This window comes from Corvus hawaiiensis, chromosome 7, assembly GCF_020740725.1.
Source record: "Corvus hawaiiensis isolate bCorHaw1 chromosome 7, bCorHaw1.pri.cur, whole genome shotgun sequence".
Lineage (NCBI taxonomy): Eukaryota > Metazoa > Chordata > Aves > Passeriformes > Corvidae > Corvus > Corvus hawaiiensis.
This window is the reverse complement of record NC_063219.1, coordinates 40,248,992-40,269,041: the sequence shown is the minus strand read 5'-3', so window position 1 is coordinate 40,269,041 and position 20,050 is coordinate 40,248,992. Positions and strand designations below refer to the sequence as shown.

The window sequence follows — 20,050 nt, the reverse complement described above, 5'->3', positions numbered from 1 at the left end:
TGTATGGGGCTCACTTGCACCCTGCATTCAGGCAGTAACGCAGTCCTGCTGCCCTAATGGGGAGGGATGGAAATTGTTTTAACTGAGGCAGTCTTTCCCTGAGCAAATGCCCATTTTGCTACCCATCCAAACCCTTTAAATTGCAAAACCCTGTATAAAAATAAACAAACATTGCAAGCCAGTGGCCTGGGAACATGTAAATTGTGTACCTTGCCCAAGACAGGGTCAGGATAGCTCTGAGAAGGGGAAAGAGCAGAGCTCTCAGGGATATTTCAAGCTTGCTGGAGTCATACCAAAGGCAGGCTGGAAGGATTTCTCTGCTCTGATGAAGTTCTCCCTCCCTGGATGCTGTTCACATATGCCTGCCAAAAATGACTTATTACTGACGCTCCACAGCACTCCTGAAGAATAAGGATCTGGAGATTCTTTTTCCCTTTCAGAAAGCACCAGATTTCTGTGAGGGGCACAGAAAAAGTTTCCTTAGGGCTGCACATACCTTCTGCCTGCTAAAGTCACTTGGTGCGATTGCTGTGGTTTCAGGCACACAGCAGATTGCGCCGTGGGCTCCATGCAGAGCTTTGCAGTCATGTCCAGTGAGAGTTACCTGATCTGAGAAACAGAAGCAGAAGTTTGCTGCTGTTTGCCAGAGGTGGCTGGGAAAGCACTGGGGGAGGTGAGATCAGGCTGAGGCTTCCTGTGGATTCTCCTCCTTCTCTGGTCTTGTTTGGTGGAGGAACATGAGGCCCTGGCCCTGCACCCACCTCCAGCATGGCTGGACAGGGCTTTCATTGGGGAGTGAGGGTTCAGCAGAATTGTGGATGGATGGCTGGACAGATGGACAGACAGCTGGACACCTGAGTGACCCTGTGGCAGGGCACGAGTGTTCCCACACACTGCCTGGGCTGCCAAAGGCAGTGCTTCCATGTCTCCCCTTTCTCTGCCTGCCTTCCATGGCAGAGTATTTCTGGGCACAGCTGGAAGGGTGCACAGTTCAAGCCATCCCACAATAAAGCAATATTCCTGAGCACATGGACAACTTCTTAAATATTTTCTTATGAAAAATAGTCTTCCAGCACAGCCAGCTGGGACATCCCTGCCTGGTGGTCAGCAAAGCCCCTGCCCTGCCCTGCTGCAGCCTCTGCCCCTGGTGTGCTCGGTCCCAGGCAGGGACCTCCCCTGTGCTGGCAAAAGGGGCAAGATTTTGGAGGGTGGCCCTGCTGAGTGAGCAGGGGCAGAGTCTCCTGGAGCCACAGCTCTGTCTGGAATGGCAGGCTGAGAACTGGTGGGCAAGCAACATTCCTGCGGTGTTTGTCCCTGCTGTGCCCAAGGTAAAAGGAACTAGCGTGTTCTGTTTAAGTAAACATGATTGCACCAAGGGAAATGGTTGGATTGTGCTTTTGGCTTCCCAGAAGTGACACTGAAGAGAAGGGACAGCAGCCATCACTGTGGCCATGCAGGTTTCTGGGCCTGTCTGGTGCAGGTCAGCTCCCTGCCTGGCCAGTATGAGAAGTCCCTCACCTTTGGTTCCTTCGTCCACGATTATTTTTCCCATGGTTGTTCTTCTTTGGGATGGCTTTCGGTAAATCCCAAACTGAAGCGTGGCTGTTCTTTTCCTACCTCTCCTGCTTACCATGGCAGAGGCTGCAGAATGGAATGGAATAGAATAGAATAGAATAGAAGTAGAATAGAAGTAGAATAGAGTAGAATGGAATAGCAGAATAGGATAGGATAAAATACTAAAATAAAATGCTTTCAGTTGAAAGGGATCTGCAGTGCTGATCTAGCCCCGCTGCCTGCCTGTTTCTCTTCCTCGAGGCAGCGTGGGGAGGTGGGGATGGTGAGAAGCAAAGAGCACTGCCCCAAGTGAGTGTTTGTTTGTGCCTGATTCAGAGCTAAATCCAGCCTCTCCAAGTGCCAGGCAGTGGAGCTGTTACCATATGTGCTAGAGGATGACAAATAAAGCACGATGAAGTATACGGCAGAGTAACATATGGCAGTGTAGACAGGCTCTCGGCAAGGGAAGAGCTAGGGAGAGCCAGCGCTCCCGCGCCCATCCGACACCTCTTGTCATGTTAAATGCTATTTTAGAGCAGACAGCGATGGCAGCCTGTGCGCGGCAGGGAGCTCGCACCCGCCGCGTCCTGCCAGGGCTCTGCAGCCTTGCTCCCAACGAGCCCTAGCAGCTCCTTCTCCACTCGGCTCGTCTCCGCCTTCCCTCCCGCAGTGCTGCTGCTGCTGCAGCTCCCTGGAGCTGCAGATGGATGAGATATTCCAGCAGCCCGGAGCTCAGCCCTGTCTGTGGCCGCCGGGTCGGGCTGGGCAGGAGGGACAGGTGGTGCCCATCGCAGGAGTGAGCGCCTCCACCACCACCCCGGCAGGGCATGTGAGCCTGTGCTCAGCCTCACAGTTCTGCTTCAATAGCAGAGAGCTGATGAACATTCACAGTCCAAGGGATGTCTTGTGCATTCCTCTAGTGATGATTCCTGGCAATCGGCATAAGGGAGCAGCAGAAGCACCGGGGAGTGTTTTACCTGACAGGAGGAAGGCCATGTGCCAGCAGCACAAAGATTTCCTGCTCCCCTTACCCGCCCTGTGCTGCAGAGCCAGAAGAGTGAACACAGGGAGCAAAATGTGGATTTTTATCAGCTGTTTGCTCTGGCTCCATGTTTTGCCTTGTTTATTATTGGTATAAAGCTGCTCTTGGCATTGGGAGCAATCAGTAAAACACTCTCCAAAGGAACCAGGCTCCACAAACCCTCGGGGCACTTGAGTAACTGCAGCTTGTCAGGACATGTTTCCCCTGAGGTGAAGCACTGCCGCAAAGCCATTTATTTCAGGCAGAAATCAGCTGCCTGACCTATGTCGCTATTCAGGATTTATTCAGGAGCTGTTGATCTGCCAGTCCAGTGTGGCTCCACACGAGGGGCTGAGGCTGCTGCCGCTCCACTGCAGGAATGTTCCTTAGAGTTGTAGACGAGTCACTCTTCCCACCATTCCCTCTCTGCAGCCTTGCCCATGGCAGGTGGGATTCACCCTGGGAACAGGCAGGGGATCTGCCTGCTCTGCCCCAGTGCTGCCAGGGCAGGTGGGGGGTCTGTGCCCACGCTCTGGGCATCCTGCCCTGCTGGGCTGCCCAGGGGGTGAGGACACAAGGGTGACAGCCACACACGTCTGCCCTTGCAGGTTCAAGGAGCACCAGGCTGGCCCCACACATGCCTTGGGAAAAGGGCTCTGCTTGAGTTTAAACCAAGTTTCTGGCTGGGATTGGTGTTGGTTTTCTGCAGGAGCAGGGATCCTGCCCTGGCTCTGCCTGGCTCCACATGGTTTGCTGCTGCCCATCCTGGACAGACTCCTTCCCTGGCCCCACACGGATCCACTTCAGCAGAAAATGTTGCTTCTGGCATCTTGCTTCTCCCAAGGCTGGGTTCCTTTTCTGCCTCCAAGCAGGATGGAATTGAAGTGAGAAGGAAATGAACAGTGAGGCAGCTTGGCAACAGAGACCTCCCATCCACTCTGGGGTAGGTTCCCCCTTGCCTTCCTCCATGCTGCTTTTTGTTCCCTTCCCACCCCACAGGGATGGGTGAGCTGTTTCCTGCTGGGAGTACCCACAGAGGTTTGTGTAAATGCCCAGTTTGCTGAGACAGAGCAGGGATGTGGCTCCAGAGACTGGCTGTGGTGGGAGAAGACACAGAATCAGCAGTGCTCCCCAGCTCTTGGAACCTGCAAGCAAGCCCCTCTCTGCTTGCTCCTTTCTTGCCCAGTGCTTCTCTGCTCTCCAGGCTTGGAATCCAGATGGTGCCTGTTTTTTTTTTTCCCTTTTTTGTTTTCTTTTTCTTACATGGGTATTTTTATCCTTTAGACTTTTGCTCCTTGGACTTGTAGGTGCCTGTTGTAGCTGCTGGTGCCTGAGGGTGCAGGCAGGAGGGAGGGCTGGGAGGAGATTTCGGCCGCAATAAGGCAAATGACGCAAGGCCTGAGCACAGTTCATAAAGCCATGCTGTTTGTCAAGCCCAATCATGTCTCAGAAACAGGACAAGGAACAATTTCTCATCAGGAAACATGGGGGTTTGGGTGGCTGAGCCCCAGCCCTGTGCCCCCCAAAGCTGTCCTACCCATGTGCCCCACATTGATGGAGTGCCCACAGCTGGTGCATGAGCTGGTCCTTGGCCCTGGCAGCGTGGAGGTCTGGATGGTAGCTGCTGCATCACCTCATGTGCTGGATTTGTCAGGATCTGAGCTCACGGCTGTTCAGACACTTTCCTGCACTCCATGGGGGATTAGGGGCTTCCATGCAAGGGCAGACTTATGCTGGCCCCACTATTTCAAAGTGAAACATCCAGACCCTACTTTATCCAACTTTATTGAGATGGAAACACCTAAAGGGAATAAATGCTGGTTCCAGAGGAGGCACTTAGTTCTGCTGGTGCTGGCTCTGCATTTCAGTGCCCTGTGGAGATACATGGAAGACCCTGGCGAAAGCATCTCTGCCTTTCCTCCCTCTTCCCTGCACCCAGGTAAACCAAGCAGGCTTGAAGTCTAGATTTTTTCCTTTTTCAAACAATTCCTTTCCTTTTCCCTGTATTTATCTTATTTCTGTCCCCATGCCCTTTCTCTTTCTCCTCCAGGGAGGCTAGAGGGGTAGAGTTTGTCCTGCATCCCTCCCTGACCTGCTGTCCTGCTCCACCAACACGGGAGCCTGAGCCCCCAGGCACTGGGCCAGCACGGGGCAGACAGAGACCATGGAGCTAGAGACAGGTGGGGGAAGCATGATAGGAGTGAAAAATAATCACATGAAAATCAAAGTGGTTTTTTGCAGCCTTCAAAACATATCTCTGCCTTTCTCAGCAACTCTGAGGACCAAGGACCTTGATGCAAGTAAGGGATCTGGCACCTCCATGCTTCACCAAGATTTTTAAGGTTTAAAACCACCGTGCTCAGGTGTGCATACCTTGGGGCAGGGCGGGGTGGGACAGCACTGCTGGCCATGCTGCCAGAGGAGATGCTCAGCCAGAGCATCTCTGTGCTGGGCCCCCTTGCTGGGCTGGGGGGTCCTGGGGGTGGCCAGTGGGCTCTGTGCAGGTACCAGAGCACAGGGGTCAGGACAGCCCAGTTCCTTCCTCAGCCTGCGAGTGGTGGTACTGTCTCACTGCTTGATGCAAGAGCTGTTCTAGCTACGCTGCATTTCTAATATGCAATAATAATGTGCATTTTCCTTGTGTAGAAAGGTTGGGATCAGAAGAAAAGCCCTGCAGTGGAAGGCAGGCCTCTCCAGCATCCTGCACTGGAGGGCAAAAGAGCCTCCTATGTCAGCAGAGCTTGCACTGGTCTGCAGAGTGTATGAAGAGATATTCTAAAATACCTTAATTGTGATTTAAATTACAGGCACAGAGCATTAATCTCTGTCAGATAAAGCACAGGGCAGATCTGGAGCACATAAACCTCTGCCCGTCTGCAGTGGGACACGCAGTGCTGCACACGGGGAGTGGGCAGGAGCCCCCTTCAGCTCCCAGGACCCTCCTGGTGCTGGGAGGCTCCGAGTGGATGTCCATTGTCCCAGAGCTGGGCACTTGCAGTGGAGGCAGCTGCTGTCACCCCACCCCTCCTGCCCTTTCCTTGCTGCCCAGCCCGAGCACTGACTGTGGCAGCAATTCCTGCGGTGCCTGAGTGCCCAGGGAAAAGCAACTGCTAATGGGAACTAATCATGGATTCTGCATCCTGTTTGCCAGGAGTTAACTTTCAGAGGATATTTCCAGGTGGCTTTCAGCGTCTCTGACTCGAGACTGGAAGGAAGGAGACAGGTGCCACCTTGTGTGGAAATGTTTCTCCACGCAGCGGGCACAGACAGAATTCCTTTCCCCCTTTTCTTTTTGGTGGCGTCATGGCAAACTCCTCCCAGAGGCAGAATGCAGCCAGCCCTCGTACAGCCCCTGCCAGCTGTTCAAAAGCGCATAGCAGCACAGAACCCTCACAGAGGTGGTGGCAGAGGACACAGCTTGCTCAGTTACAGCAAGTGAAACCCCAAGGAACAGGAGAGGTTCCAGGAGGTGAGAGGCTGGACACGACCTGGAAATGAGCACTGGCAGCCCAGAGACCCCCGTGAACTGGGCTGATCCCCAGTGTGGGCAGCAGGGGAGTGGGCATTCTGCCCCTCTACTCCGCTCAGGTGAGACCCCACCTGCAGAGCTGCCTCCAGCCCTGGGGCCTAACAGCAGGACATGGAGCTGCTGGAGAGAGTCCAGAGGAGGCCACAGAAATGCTCCAAGGGCTGGAGCCCCTCTGCTCTGGAGCCAGGCTGGGACAGCTGGGGGTGTTCACCTGGAGAAGAGAAGGCTCCAGGGAGAGCTCAGAGCCCCTTCCAGAGTCTAAAGGAGCTTCAAGAGAGCTGGGGACAAACTTTATAGCAGAGCCTGTTGTGATAGGACAAGGGGTAAACTAAAAGAAGAGAGAGAGATTTAGATTAGAGATTAGGAAGAAGTTCTTGGCTGTGACGGTGGTGAGGTCCTGGCACAGGTTGCCCAGAGAAGCTGTGGCTGCCCATCCCTGGAAATGTTTACAGAGCAGTTTGTCCCTGCTTCCCATCCCCTCACCCAGCTCTCCGTGTGCTCTGGAGTTGAGCTGTGGCAGCAGCACCCTGCTATGTGCCACACCACATTCCAGCCATAGTTTATGCCACAGGAGAACTGTGTTCCCAGAAAGGACCCTGCAGATTAGCAGCCAGCTGGATTGTGCTGGGCTCACCCAGGGAGAAGCACACGAGTCAGGCCGTACCCTCAGCCATGCCAGTCACAGAAGAGCTGAAGAAATCTGGGCCCTCCCAAAGTGGTTTATTTAAATACAGCAGCATCTCATGGCACACACTGGCTGTGCTGGGCTGTCTGCCCTCTGATACACTCCTGGGTTATTTCTGTCACCTCCAGTATTGACAGACACTCTCCCTCTGTCCCTTTCCAGCTGTCCAGAAGCATCACAGTGAGCAGTCTTCAGTTCCCTGTTCTGAGTCTGATGATGAAATACTTGTCTTTCCCTAACCAGCCTCTTAATCAGCTATTGGAAAGGAAAATAAACTTGATGCCTGGCTTTAGGAGAACAAAATGATGAGACCTGTCCTTGCTATGGCTGCTGCTCTCTCAGCCTGTCCTCCCTATCAGCTGCTCAGGCTCTGTCCCTTGCTGCTCTGACCCCATCCCTTGTGCTATGGAGGCATCAGAGTCCTGGTCTCTGCTGGAAGGTGTCAGGCCAAGACCACGCATCCAGCATCTCCTCTCCCTCCTGTGTCTGCAGTCCACTCCTTTCCCCTGTGTCTGCTCTCAGGATAGAAGAGCACATGTCAAGGTCCAAAGTACTTGAAATGGTTTTCCAGCTCAGAGCCTGGCCCCTATCTCCAAGCAGAAGCAGCCTGTCACAGAGAGGTGCAGGTGATGAGACCCTCCTGAGCCCACATGAGGGGGGGAGTCATGAGAGACAAGTGGGAGATGATGGTGGTGGCTGAGATGGCCGCTGGCCCCTGCTTTGCTCCTGCAGAGGGGAGGGCTCTTTTGGTTCAACCCCAGGGAGACGGATCTGGAGACCAGCTCAAAAATCTGCAGGCTTAAAAAATGGGATTATTTTCTGTATTGTCTAACTGAGCCTTTGGGGTTTGCATCTCGAGCTGCTTGCTGTGACCCTAAGGGTCAGAAGAGGCTCTTCTTGTTCTGCACAGCCCCTGAGGTGTCCAGTTGTCCAGGACCTGTGGCTTCAGGATGACCCTAAGCCACTGGGGCCAGGCTGGGAGCCACTGCTGTTCTTCTCCTGCTGTGCCCTGGTACAGGTGGATCAAACCAGCTCTCCGAGGTTACCGTAGCAAAGGGTAGATAGGAGCAGGAAGAAGAGACTCCTTGGTAACAGCTGAAGGTGCTTTAGGCTTTTTCAAAAGGAAACGTAGCCTAAAGGAACACCTTTATTAGATGGCTGTGGGGCTGGGGCTTTCTGCTTCTAAGTCCTCTCGCTCTACTCCGTGCTGGAAGCAGGAGCCTCTCCCTGGGCAGCCTGGCACCGGGGCTCCAAGGAGGGGCTGAGGGACGGGGCCACGTGCGGCTCCATGTGGGCAGAGTGGGCTGTGCTTGCTCTCCACCTTTCCTTTCGGGCCGGTTTTGCGGGCTGACTGCCGGGGCTGCAGAGGGAGAGGCTGGAGCGTCCAAACACACGCCCTGGCACAGGCGGGACTGAAGCAGGCACTTTGAACGACCCTCTCTAACTGCTGCCTGTGACTGGAGTCGTGGCAGCCTGGTGACTGAGCCTTGTCCTTCTCCTCTCTCCTCCTCCATGCGTCCCCGCCACAGGGACCAATTCGACAAACCCTCCATCACCCTTCGTGTGCCGGCACTTTCTGGGTGCAGCCAGCACCGGGAACCCTCCCGGAGCCCCAGCGCCGCTGTGGGATGCGCTGGTGTTGGTGCTGGTGTTGGTGCCGGTGCCGGTGCCGGTGCCGGTGCCGGTGTTGGTGCCGGTGTTGGTGCCGGTGCTGGTGCCGGTGCCGGTGCTGGTGCCGGTGCCGGTGTTGGTGCCGGTGCTGGTGTTGGTGCTGGTGCCGGTGTTGGTGCTGGTGTTGGTGCTGGTGCCGGTGTTGGTGCTGGTGCCGGTGCCGGTGTTGGTGCCGGTGCTGGTGTTGGTGCTGGTGCCGGTGTTGGTGCTGGTGTTGGTGCTGGTGCCGGTGTTGGTGCTGGTGCTGGTGCTGGTGTTGGTGCCGGTGTTGGTGCCGGTGCCGGTGTTGGTGCCGGTGTTGGTGCCGGTGCCGGTGTTGGTGCCGGTGCCGGTGTTGGTGCCGGTGCTGGTGCTGGTGCTGGTGCCGGTGTTGGTGCTGGTGTTGGTGCTGGTGCCGGTGTTGGTGCTGGTGCTGGTGCTGGTGTTGGTGCTGGTGCCGGTGCTGGTGCCGGTGCTGGTGTTGGTGCTGGTGCCGGTGTTGGTGCCGGTGTTGGTGCCGGTGCCGGTGCTGGTGCTGGTGTTGGTGCTGGTGCTGGTGTTGGTGCCGGTGTTGGTGCCGGTGTTGGTGCCGGTGCCGGTGCCGGTGCCGGTGCCGGTGTTGGTGCCGGTGTTGGTGCTGGTGCTGGTGCCGGTGTTGGTGCTGGTGTTGGTGCTGGTGCCGGTGTTGGTGCTGGTGCTGGTGTTGGTGCCGGTGTTGGTGCTGGTGCTGGTGCTGGTGCCGGTGCCGGTGCCGGTGCCGGTGCCGGTGTTGGTGCTGGTGCCGGTGCCGGTGCCGGTGCTGGTGCTGGTGTTGGTGCTGGTGCCGGTGTTGGTGCCGGTGTTGGTGCCGGTGCCGGTGTTGGTGCCGGTGCCGGTGCCGGTGTTGGTGCTGGTGCCGGTGTTGGTGCCGGTGCCGGTGTTGGTGCCGGTGCCGGTGTTGGTGCTGGTGCCGGTGTTGGTGCCGGTGCCGGTGTTGGTGCTGGTGCCGGTGCTGGTGCCGGTGCTGGTGCTGGTGTTGGTGCTGGTGCCGGTGCCGGTGCTGATGCTGGTGGCTCCCACCGGCCACCCCGGAGCTCCTGCTCGCCCGCTGCCGCACAGCCGGGGATGGCGGCCACTCGCTGGCAAGGCCCTGAAGCGAGCGCAGGGAAGGCTTTGGGAGCCTGCAGCTGGGCCTGGCAAGGGGACACGAACAACATGTGTTACAAGCCCTGGAACTTAAATATTTTGCTGCTATAAATGTTAGCAACGAGAGCTCTCGTTACATTTAAATGCCAGATGACAGAAGCAGAGGCCAAAAAAAGCTCCTTCCCAGCCAAGCAGAAGGAGAGGGGGCGACTGTGCCAGCGGGGCCGGCGGGACACAGGGCTGGCACTGGGGACACCCACTCTGGGCAAGAGCGGGCACGGGGGACAGCCTGGCTGTGGTGCCTCGGTGGAAAAGCAGCTGCTGGTGCATTGGTCAGCACGATGGGCATGGCAGCGAGCAGAGCACTGAGAGGGGCACTGAGCGCGGGCATCGCACAGGTCACCAGCACCCAGAGTCTGCGGAGCTGCGCTGGCGGCCGAAGGGAGAACTCCTCTGTACCCCGGGTTTGGCGTTTGAAATGGAAATGAGCTTGCCAGCATTTCCACCCTGATCCCCGGTGCCCGGTGACTCCGTTGTGAGAGCGGGTCCCATGGGCTGAACCTTGGCCTACAAAGGCTCCCCGCCTCAGCTGGGGAGTAGTTTTCATCATTTATGTTTTGGCATAATTTCAATAAATTCCAGTTGGCTGTTCCTGAATAACACCCAGAGCAGAAAGGAACTGTGCAGCCCTGTGAAGTGAATCTTTGCAATTAGAAAACTTGAGCACTTTTTGGTGGGTGTTTTGCTGAAAACAAAACGCTGCATGTGATGGGCTTGGAAAGCACAGGACTAATTACCAGTGCTATTTTAAAAAATGGCATGAAAATGAGTTATGCTGCTAATGCTCAGATGCAAGAACACGGTCTGCTTAATTTAATAACACTGTGTAATTTGTGTAAAACCAAATTGGTAGCAATTATACATTATTGTTAATTACTTGGAGCTGGGTTCTCCTCTCTGTGCTCACGCTGAATTGCACCTGGCTCCCCAGTGCCCCAAAGTCTGTGGGGTTTGTGATGTAAAGAGGCACATGAGGTAAGGACCTGAAAAAGGAGAATTGTGGAAGGTGCTCAGGGTGAGGCCCGCTCCAGAGCTGCTGGGACAGCAGGCATGTCCCCGTCCTGTCCTTACACTCATGGAATCTCCTGGGGGAGTCAGTGGGAGCTCTGCATGCCGTGGAGCTGTTCGGACAGGCCTCACCGGCTGCTCCAGCAGCCTCAGCGCGACTCCGTCTGTGACTCACATGCCTGACTCACAGACGCCTGATGAAATACATGTACTCCCAGTCACATTTATCACAGCTAAATATTAGAACAAGCTCTTTAATTTCAAACCCGAGTGCTTCCTGGCATTTTCTCAGCAGCTGTGCTCGGGCCAGTTGCTGCGCTGGGAGGGGGCGGTGATGCAACTTTGCTACGTTGCAACTGCCAGGTTTGCTTGTTTGCATGCATATACACAGATATATATTTAGAAATTTCCTCAAGGCAGAAGAAAATAATTCACGACAAGCAGCAGCTTGGAAGGTCTGAATTATTATTTCTGTACCGCAGCTCACCTTGAGCATATAAGCGAAGTCTTTATGTGCTGACGTTAATAATGCTAAAGAGTTAAAAACCTCAGCGGCTCTGAAGGCAATTATCAGGTTGGCTTTGTCATGCACAGCCTCATTTTGTGTGCTGCAACAAAATTATATTTTACTGTGTATTTTAGAAGGAATAACAGTGTTAGTGGTGTTTTTTTGCTGTTGGGCTCCATCTGCCCCCAGGGCCCTCCCTGTGTGGTGCTGCTGGCCTGGGCTGGACCCCCCGCGCCGCCTGCTCCCCTCTGTTTGTCTGGGACAGTGCTCACCGCTCTGCAGAGCTTGAAAAGCCAGGGGAGTCTAAAGGGAGATGGTTTTACCAAATGAGGGGACTGGTCTCGGGTCCAGCAGCCACCTCTTGCATACATTTCCTCTATGGCATCTTTCAGCTGCACGAGCTGTTTCTACACTCCCAGAGCATTTCAAAGTGGTCTGACTTGAAATCCCAGCTGCTCCAGAGAGAGGCAGAATTTATGAAGAACCAAGGCAGTTCAAGTTACCATGGAAGTTATTTCAAAACAGAGAAGCCCGATTTTGCTATACTGGCTGCCTTGGGAGGGTTTTCTGTGTGGAAGGATGACAGGGTATACCTGCCCCATAGCCCAAGGTATGCTCTGCATGTGTTGTGTTCTGGGGCCCACAGACTTCTGAAGACCATGATATTTGCATAATATTAATGTGTTTATTCTGATGTCTGTGGGTGGCAATTGGTGCCCACAGTGCTCCTTTCACATGGACATGCCATTATTACACCTGATTAACGCAAACATTATTTGGGAAGAAGTTCCAGACTGTTCCCCAGCACAGAAAGAGCCACAAGAGGTTCTCCTGCTGCAAACTGGAAGACCCCAAATTTAATCACGCTCCTCTCCTTGCAAAGCTATGCAAAGTCAGCCGTGTATGAATACCCCCATCAAATCCACCCCACCTTTCCTTGGGGGACTGTAAAACACCTGACAAGCCAGATGCTTTACTACCCTCACTGTGCCAGCTGTGGCATCTGAGTGGCACAGAGGTAGCACAGAGAGGGGCATCTCAGGGACAGAGACAGCCCTGTAATCCTCCCCAAATCTCAGGCACTTCTGACTCTGCCATGGCACTACCAGCCACAAACCCAAACACTTTGTTGTGATATCCCTCTCAGACTGCAGCCCAGGTTTTCTCCCCAAATAACGTTATTACAGATAAAATTCTACTTAGAGCTGGAATTTCCTATCAACAATCATGTTACTTATAGAAAAGATAATTGAAAAAACCCCGCGCTATTTGTAAAGCAAATTTATTTGTAAGGATGCTTATGATGATAAATAAGAAGTGGCATTCAAAAGAACAGAAAAATAGCCCTGTTTATAGATTATGCTGAGATTACTTCAGTAAGCTAATTCTTCCCTCTGCGTCACTATTAATTAGACATCAGTGGCATGTAAACTGTATGTGATCCAGTTACAGGAGACTGTGGGCAGGAGCTGCCTAATTCCAGTTCCCAGCACTGGTTCCTCCTGTGGCTGTGAATGAGCACTTAGCAACAGCTGTCCCTTGGTGAACCATGCGTGGGTTACTCAATGACAGGTTCCAAAATTCATATTCTTCTACCAGATGTAAAGTAGAAACTTTTTCATGCAAAGTGCTTCTAACCCATGCAGCTCCTCGTGTCTCCTGGCAACCCCACAGGCATTAGTGAGGGGTGGCTCTTGGCCCAACAGTGTCACCCTTTCCTGGGAGCTTGGACAACCACATGGGCTACTACTGTCAAAAGTGCTTTAGGCTGCAAATAAGCAGGTGGGTGTTCAGAGGTCTTGGCTGCCAACACCACCTGTGGGGCCTCAAGGGAAACTTGGCACTTCTGGAAATGTAGCTGTTTGGTTAAATTTTGAAAAGCTGTATTAGATACCCAACCTTTAGTCTTCTCTTTAGGAAAATGGTCCTTGTTAGAGCTGTATTTTCTCCCAAGGAACACCTACACATGAGCTACTTGAATGCCACATTCAGCTACTTGGCAGTACACTGTGGAAAATCACTGGCCTTGCGCTGTTGAGCCAAATGCAGACCTATTTGTATTTTTAAGGGAATTAGTATTCTTTTCTCTGTTTAAAACATTCCTATTATTCATAGTGAGTCAAATCCTGGCCCCGTTTGGAGGGTGGTGCATAAATGAGCTATATGCACAAAGGAGCTTCATTAGGAGCACTTTCCAAACCCTCCATCCACCTGCCTTTTCCCGAGTGAACAAGCATTCGCCTCCTGCCCTGGCACCACAGCTGTGATTGCTATCCATGCTGTCCCAGCCCGACTCATGCTATGTCTCCATGTCTTCTGTTTTGCTCCTCTGAGTTCCTCACCTCCTGTCTTGCACATGTTCATGTTGCTGCTTGGGAGGTGCCACATATGTGGACGAAAAGCACAGCCATGTCCCTTGTGACACAGGAGCAGAATCACAGAGTCAGTTGGGTTGGAAAAGACCTCAGAAACCATCGACCCCAACCTGTGACCAATCCCCACAGCAGGGCCAGGGAGCTCCTGGAGAGGCTCCAGCGGAGGCTGCGCAGCTGAGGAAGGGCCTGGAGCAGCTCCGTGCTCAGCACAGGCTGAGGGAGCCGGGGCTGCTCAGCCTCGAGAGGAGCCTCAGCTGAGAGGGGCCCTCAGCCCTGGGTGTCCCTGGCTGCAGGGAGGGCTCAGGGCAGGGCCCGGGCTCTGCTCCGGGGCCCGGCAGCGGCACCAGAGCACCGGGCAGGGCCTGAGCCCAGGGAGCTCCCCCTGCACAGGAGGCAGAACTTCTGCCCTGGGCAGGGCCCAGGCTGGAACAGAGCCCAGAGAGGCTCTGGGGTCTCCTCCCTGGGGATGTTCCAGAACCATCTGGCCACGCTCCCGTGCCCTGTGCTCTGGGATGGCCCCGCTGGAGCAGGGAGGTGGCACCAGGGACCGTCTGTGGTCCCTCCAGCCCGACCCACTCTGGCATTCTGGGATTCTGGCTGCCCCGATGCTTTTGGCCGCTCATTCCCTGTGGGTCGGGACGGGATTTCAGCTCCCCGCGCCCCCGAACCCGCCGCGCCCGCGGCGCTGCCCGAGCGGCGCTCCCACACCCCGCAGCGCCGGCAGGCGGCGCTCGCCGGGGCGGGCGGGCGGAAGTGACGCGCTGCCATTGCCGGTGCGGGCGCTGCCCCGCCCGCGCTCCTTTGTCAGCGGAGTCGCCGCCGCCCGCGGCCGCCCCCGGCCCCGCCGGCCCGAGCGGGGCAGCGCCGCCGCACCGGGCAGCTCCGTCCCGTCGGCCCGAGCGGGGCAGCGCCGCCGCACCGGGCAGCTCCGTCCCATCGGCCCGAGCGGGTGAGTCCCCATCCCCGGAACAGGTCGGCCTCGCCGCCCCGGGAGGGTTCGCTGTCCCGGGGGTCCCCGTGCCCGAGTGGGGGACGCACAGAGGCCCCGCGGTGCCGCGGGCGTGTTCGGGGGGTGCGACATCGCTGCGGTGTCGCGGGGAGGGCAGGGCTGGGGCTTTCCCTTTTCTCTGCTTTTTATTAACTTGTGGTGGTTTTGGCTGGGGTAGAGTTAATTTTCTTCGCGGTGGCAACCGTGGGGCTGCGTGGAGCTTGCCCGGGTGGGAGGTGCGGAGTGCTGCCGGAGCGCAGTGAGCTCCCCGTGGATGTGCTGGCACTACCCACGTCAATACGCTGAGAGTCCGTGGTTTGCTGGGGATAAGAAAGCTCCAGGTCAAAGTCCCTGGTGCCAGTTCATCTGCTAAAGGTGACGCCTTTGCAGGTTGCCAGAGCCGCTGGTGCGGGAGACAGCGGGTTCTGAGCCCCCCGGTTATCCGCAGCCCGCCCGCCCTGGGCTCCGCGGGGGAAGGAAAGGGGGCAGGATGTGGCCTGGCTTCTTGCGGGACTCTGGCTGGACAGAGAGCACGGTCCTGGAGCAGAAAGGCGCTCTCAGCCCGCTCAGGTGTGCGTGTTAACCTGGAGGCTCTAAACCCACACACTGGCCTGTGAAATCTGGGCCATGAATATAGTAGGGGAAGCTGCCCAGTCAGTCTTTCCAACTCCGTCTATACAAAAAGACTAAAATAATTTGTTTCTAGCAGTACTTTTACATTAATTGTAACGAAACCACTTTGTTTTCCAGTAGTTGAGAGAGCAGTTCATCTTCAGCAGGTTCTCAAAGAGTTGGGGTTCATGTAGGTGTGCTGGAGGCACCAGTGCCTCAGGATGATGTTACTGGTGGGAACTTCCAGGTTCTGGACTGAGCTGCAGAACTGGCACGTTTGTACAAACCCACTTTTTAAAACGATGCATTGATCTCTCAGAAGAGAACAGATTCATTTTCCAAATCTCATGTGTTTTTATGGTCTGCATTGAAGCCCATCTCAGCTTCTCCTTTAAGAAGACTCCTGTGGCTATAGCAGTTTGCTGTGGGCAATGACAAGTCTATTTTTAAACCTTCACTTTTCTTTTGTTTCCTGTAATACGATCTTTGCTATGATCCTTATACTCATCTTCAGAGGGATGGTGGTGACCTGGAATGCAGCAGGCACTTTGCAAATACTCTCTGAGCTCTGTCCTTGAAGGGCTGGAGCTGTTTGAAGAGTGCTGGGGTGCCTTGCAATTGAAATGGGAAAGCTGGAGTCCTGGCTGTGGAGAGCTCTCAAGTGCAGGGCTGGGGCCTTTGATGGCCGAAACTTTTTTTTTTTTTGAGAAGGTGTTAGAGATCTGTTTTAAGGGAACAAAAAGTTCCTGTATGCACTCTGCTCTCCCCAGGAGGTGTTAAGTGTGTGCCGTGGTTTCAGAGATTTGCCTTCCCTCAGGATTTGTTTGCTGGGATAAGACCTGCATTCCTCTGATTCAGGGGTCGGGTATGTGCTCCTTGCCCAGTGGCACAGGACTCGGGAGTAGTTCCTAACTGTAAATCTCTGCCTGTTTGTCTCCACACTGAGTGAGAGGTGTATTTTGTTCTGTCTTCATTTTGGGACAAACTTTAAGGTCTGTTGCTGTGACTTAGTTCACCCCTCAACCTTCTCAGTTTGTAAATAATCAGCTCTTACAGGCCTAAATCATGGTTAGGACAGAATTATGCCAGGTGAGGCTGTTATTTAAATGAAACAACTTGAGGGGAAAAACCCCCATTATATAGTTTTACTTTTAAGTCTTATAATGTGTCTCAAAGTTTCAAGCTGGGGAAGGGAAATCCTACTGACCTGGTGTTGATGATGTTTCCAGAGGTGCTGCCGACATTCTCTGTCTAAGTTCCACTGCCCAGGAACTGTTGCTAACTGGGTTTTTTTATGATTTATTTATTAGGAAATAAATTTAGAAAACTATTTATTAGGAAAATACTTGAGTAGTAGAGCTGTTGAGTTTGTTGCCTTATGTTTATACTCTGTAGGGAATAGGATGGCTGTGTTAGTTACTGACAAAAGAACTGGTGAAGCCCCGGATAGTGTGTGCAGAGGTTCAGCCTCGCCCTCCATGGGCACCACTCATAAAGTGATTTTGGCCATACTGTGTTCCTGGGGCTTGCAATTCAACACACTTTGAGACGTAAGAGTTTTATTGTATGCCTTAGTAGCTGAAGATTTGATATTCTGGTGATTGTTCACACTCTTCTCTTAACACGTATGAAGTTGGTTGCATTTTTTCTGCTGAGGTGACCTGCTAAAGATCACCTCTAACACTGAGCAGAAGGATCCTTTTGCAGGAGAATGCAAGTGTGTAGAGGAGCTGAGGTGAAAGGGGAGGGCTAAATATAGCCATTTCCTGCAGAACTTATCTGCTTTTGAGGCTGGTTTTCCAAATGGAACTGGTGTCTTCCAAGCCCTCAGTGAGGGTAGGAAGAGAACATGGGCGGGGATAAGAACACCCGTGGGGTGTTGTGGGTGGGTTGTGTTTGTGGTTTTTGTTTTTTCCAGCCAGCTGGTACTCTGAAGTCATGCTTAAATTTAATGAAAGCCCGATGCTAAAATAGGATCTAGGGACAGCCGTTGTGAAATAATTAGGCACCCGTTCAGCCCTTCTTGTCCCTGCCAAAAAAAAGCTACTTGAATTCATTTACATTCTTGGTATTAGAACTCTCAAATGGCATCTTGATACCTGCTCTACTGTGTATAAACAGGTTAAAAACTTGTCCCACTTCACCTGTGCAACTCTCAGGAGCTACAGCAGATTGCAGTGGTGGTATTGAACGTGGGTGATTTCTGAGTGCCTCTGTGTATGAGGGTTCATGGATGTCACAGAGGTGGGTGGCAGGCTGGCCTCAGCCAGGGTGTGCACGTGGATTAGGGGATGGATTAGTTACTTTAGGATCTGAGGGTAGTCAAGACTGAGACAGTTTAAGAGCATCTTAGTTACAGAGATACCTGATGCTGTCAAAATCCTCACCTTTTGAGCACTGCTGTAGACAAGTTCTGTGGCCACACGTTGGGGGTGTAAGGCTTTTATGTCATGTACATACCTGTACGTATCTGTAAAAATCAGGAATGATGGTGTTTTCCAGCAGTGTTGGAAAGCTGAATTCACATGTCTGTGAAAACTGTTTTGGGATCACAAATTTATAAAATGTAGACTACGAAATGTATGGAGTTCCATGGAAATGCTTTCAAGAAGTTCCTTTTTTTTTCACTATGTTTGCAGCCAAAACATGGTTTCAGAGTAATGCTTTCAAAAGCGTGGAAGTGCAGACCAATAACAGTAAGTGATTGTAGTGCAATAGTTTTCTGTGTTACGTTGGACCATGAGTTTGCACGTGACCCAGTCTCAGGTGATGGCAGTCCCTTCCTTAACGTGTGGTCTTCTGGTGCTGTGTGTGCACAGTGCTCACAGGTTCCTGTTTCAGAGTGATTTGCATCTGTAGATTGAAGTTGTTCAGAACACACTCCCAAAATTCTCCTCTGGTAAGAAGACCCAGAGAGAACGAACTGCAGTTATAAAGTAGCATTGAAGCACACCTTTGCCATGAACATGAGATGCCGTTTTCTGGAAGGAACGTGAGGAGTGTGCCTGTGCTCCTAGTGAAACAAGCACACTCCTTTATGTGGGAGAAAGCAGCACTGCAGTTCAGAAGTGCTGGTGTTCTTCACTGGCAGTTCAGATGCTCGCCTTCCCCTGGAAGGCCAATCTGCTCCTGAGTAGTCAACATCAGGTGCTGGATCACAGTCCGCCAGGTAGTGTAGATCCCTCTTTAACAGGGCTCTTTTGATGTGCTCTTGCCTTTCATGCAGTGCCTCACCTTGTTTGCTGCCCCAGTGCTGGCTGTGCCCGTCGCTCTGCAGCGTGGTGGCAGTGCCCGGTTGTGCCTGGCAGTGTGCTGGGGCCAGGGCTCTTGGACACAGGATTCTGCCAGCTCTGGTGAGAACATGCTTTGCATTCCTTGTGCCTGCAAACTAGTGTGCCACCAGCGCTGAAACACCTAACAAGCCCCCCAGATCAAGGTCACTTATCTCAAGGGATGGAGTTCTGTTTGAATGCAAAGGCATTGTAAGTGCCTAAGCAATTGGGATAATCAGTGTCCTTCAGCTCCACAGTTTCTTCAAGCTTGGGACCTGTTTTAGGTTTACATGAGGTTGGCTCAGCCTAGTTTTGCAAGGCTGTGTAAGGTGGTGTGTAAATAAACTGACTTGCTAAGGGGAGAAATGCTTTAAAGGAAATAGTGTAGAGGTCTTAAAGTCACAATTGACATGAGTAAATTGGAAGTGATGATCCTAGGTAATTTCTTACTATGCAATAAATGGTGAATACTGGGTGTAATCAATTGTCAGCAGCTTTAAAATTAAAACCAATAGTTTTTGTGTGGTGCCTTTTTAAGCTATAGACTGACTGTGGTGGGACATTCAGGAGACTTTTTTAAGGTACAGTTGGATCTGTTGGTAGGCCTGTGGGAGACCAGTAAATGCAGTGATTCAGATGCAGTTTTGGGCTTGGGAATTTACCTCTGACTGGGAAGTGTGGGGTAGGGCGCAGAGGAGGGTGGAAGAATGCCCCTTTTACGCTGTGTCCTTACGCTTCTTCCTGAGCATCTGCTCCTGGCCTCTTCTGGAGTCAGGTTACTGCTGGTTAGGCGTGTGTGTTGTTGGTGTGCAGAGGCAGTTCCGTGGTTCTCGCCCCCAGAAGTCCTGTTGTCACTGCATCTCCCCTTCTGAAACGCTCCTGGCAGGGTCAGGCCAAGTCACTGTTCCCTGCCTGTGATGCTACTGGCAAGATGCATCCGGAAGTGTGTGGAGCTTGTTGTAGAGCAGCTCCAGTCTGCTTTAGGGAAAGGAAGGCTCTGGCTTTGTTAAGAGAAGCTTATTAAAGTGAAGACCACCAGTTTGGTGATTGTCCAAGGCTGCCTTTGGAGTTGTTTGTGTAGTCTGAAATGACCAAGATGGTGAGGTGGAACACCAAAAGCTGTTATCTGGGCCTTTTTACAGAAGACGTGTTGCTGCAACACTTAACCTTCTGTCCTGAGTGCCTGGAATGTTCCTTCTCAGCATGCTGAAGCCACAGATCATCCTGTTAAATGGAAGCTGGTAGGAGGACTTGTTCCTTGTCTTACAGAGCAGTTGTAGTGAGCTGTGCTCGCTGGAGGTCGGGACTTTCTTGTTCTGACTGCAAACCTTACCTCTGCTAATGAGCTGCAGAAGAGAGGCCAACAAACACCTCTTCTAATTGCAGGTCTGCTGTTTGCCTGGCAAGGATCCTGTGACAGCAGGAGCGGGCTGGCAGCCTTCGCCAGCAGCCTTTGGCTTCGTGGATCGCTTGGAGGCTAGAAGTGGCTTCCCTTTGAAGTCCTGGAAGCTGCTGATCCCTGCTTTCAGGAGTCGGTGTGCCTCAGCAGGCTCCTCCTGGGGTTTCTGGCTCAGTGGTTTGAGGCACTTGGGGCTGTGGTTGCACAAACCTTTTCACCAGCTACTAATGGCAGGCCAGTAAGTAGTCCTGCTTCTCCTTCTCC

At 53.2% G+C, this 20,050-nt stretch overlaps 1 protein-coding gene across 2 annotated transcripts in view; it reads left to right on the top strand.

Annotated features, from left to right (window-relative positions):
* Window positions 1-14,352: 14,352 nt before the first annotated feature.
* Window positions 14,353-20,050, top strand: part of ACVR1 (activin A receptor type 1) — a 48,090-nt gene continuing 42,392 nt past the window's right edge. Inside the window, exon 1 of one of the 2 annotated variants that reach the window (XM_048309610.1) lies at window positions 14,353-14,418. Coding sequence is in view for 1 of the 2 variants with exons in the window: in XM_048309609.1 (XP_048165566.1) it covers window positions 20,014-20,024 (11 nt within the window). In the remaining variant the exon portion in view is untranslated. Of the gene's footprint in view, window positions 14,419-19,817; window positions 20,025-20,050 lie in introns of those variants that run through there. The other variant, XM_048309609.1, reaches the window with a different exon arrangement.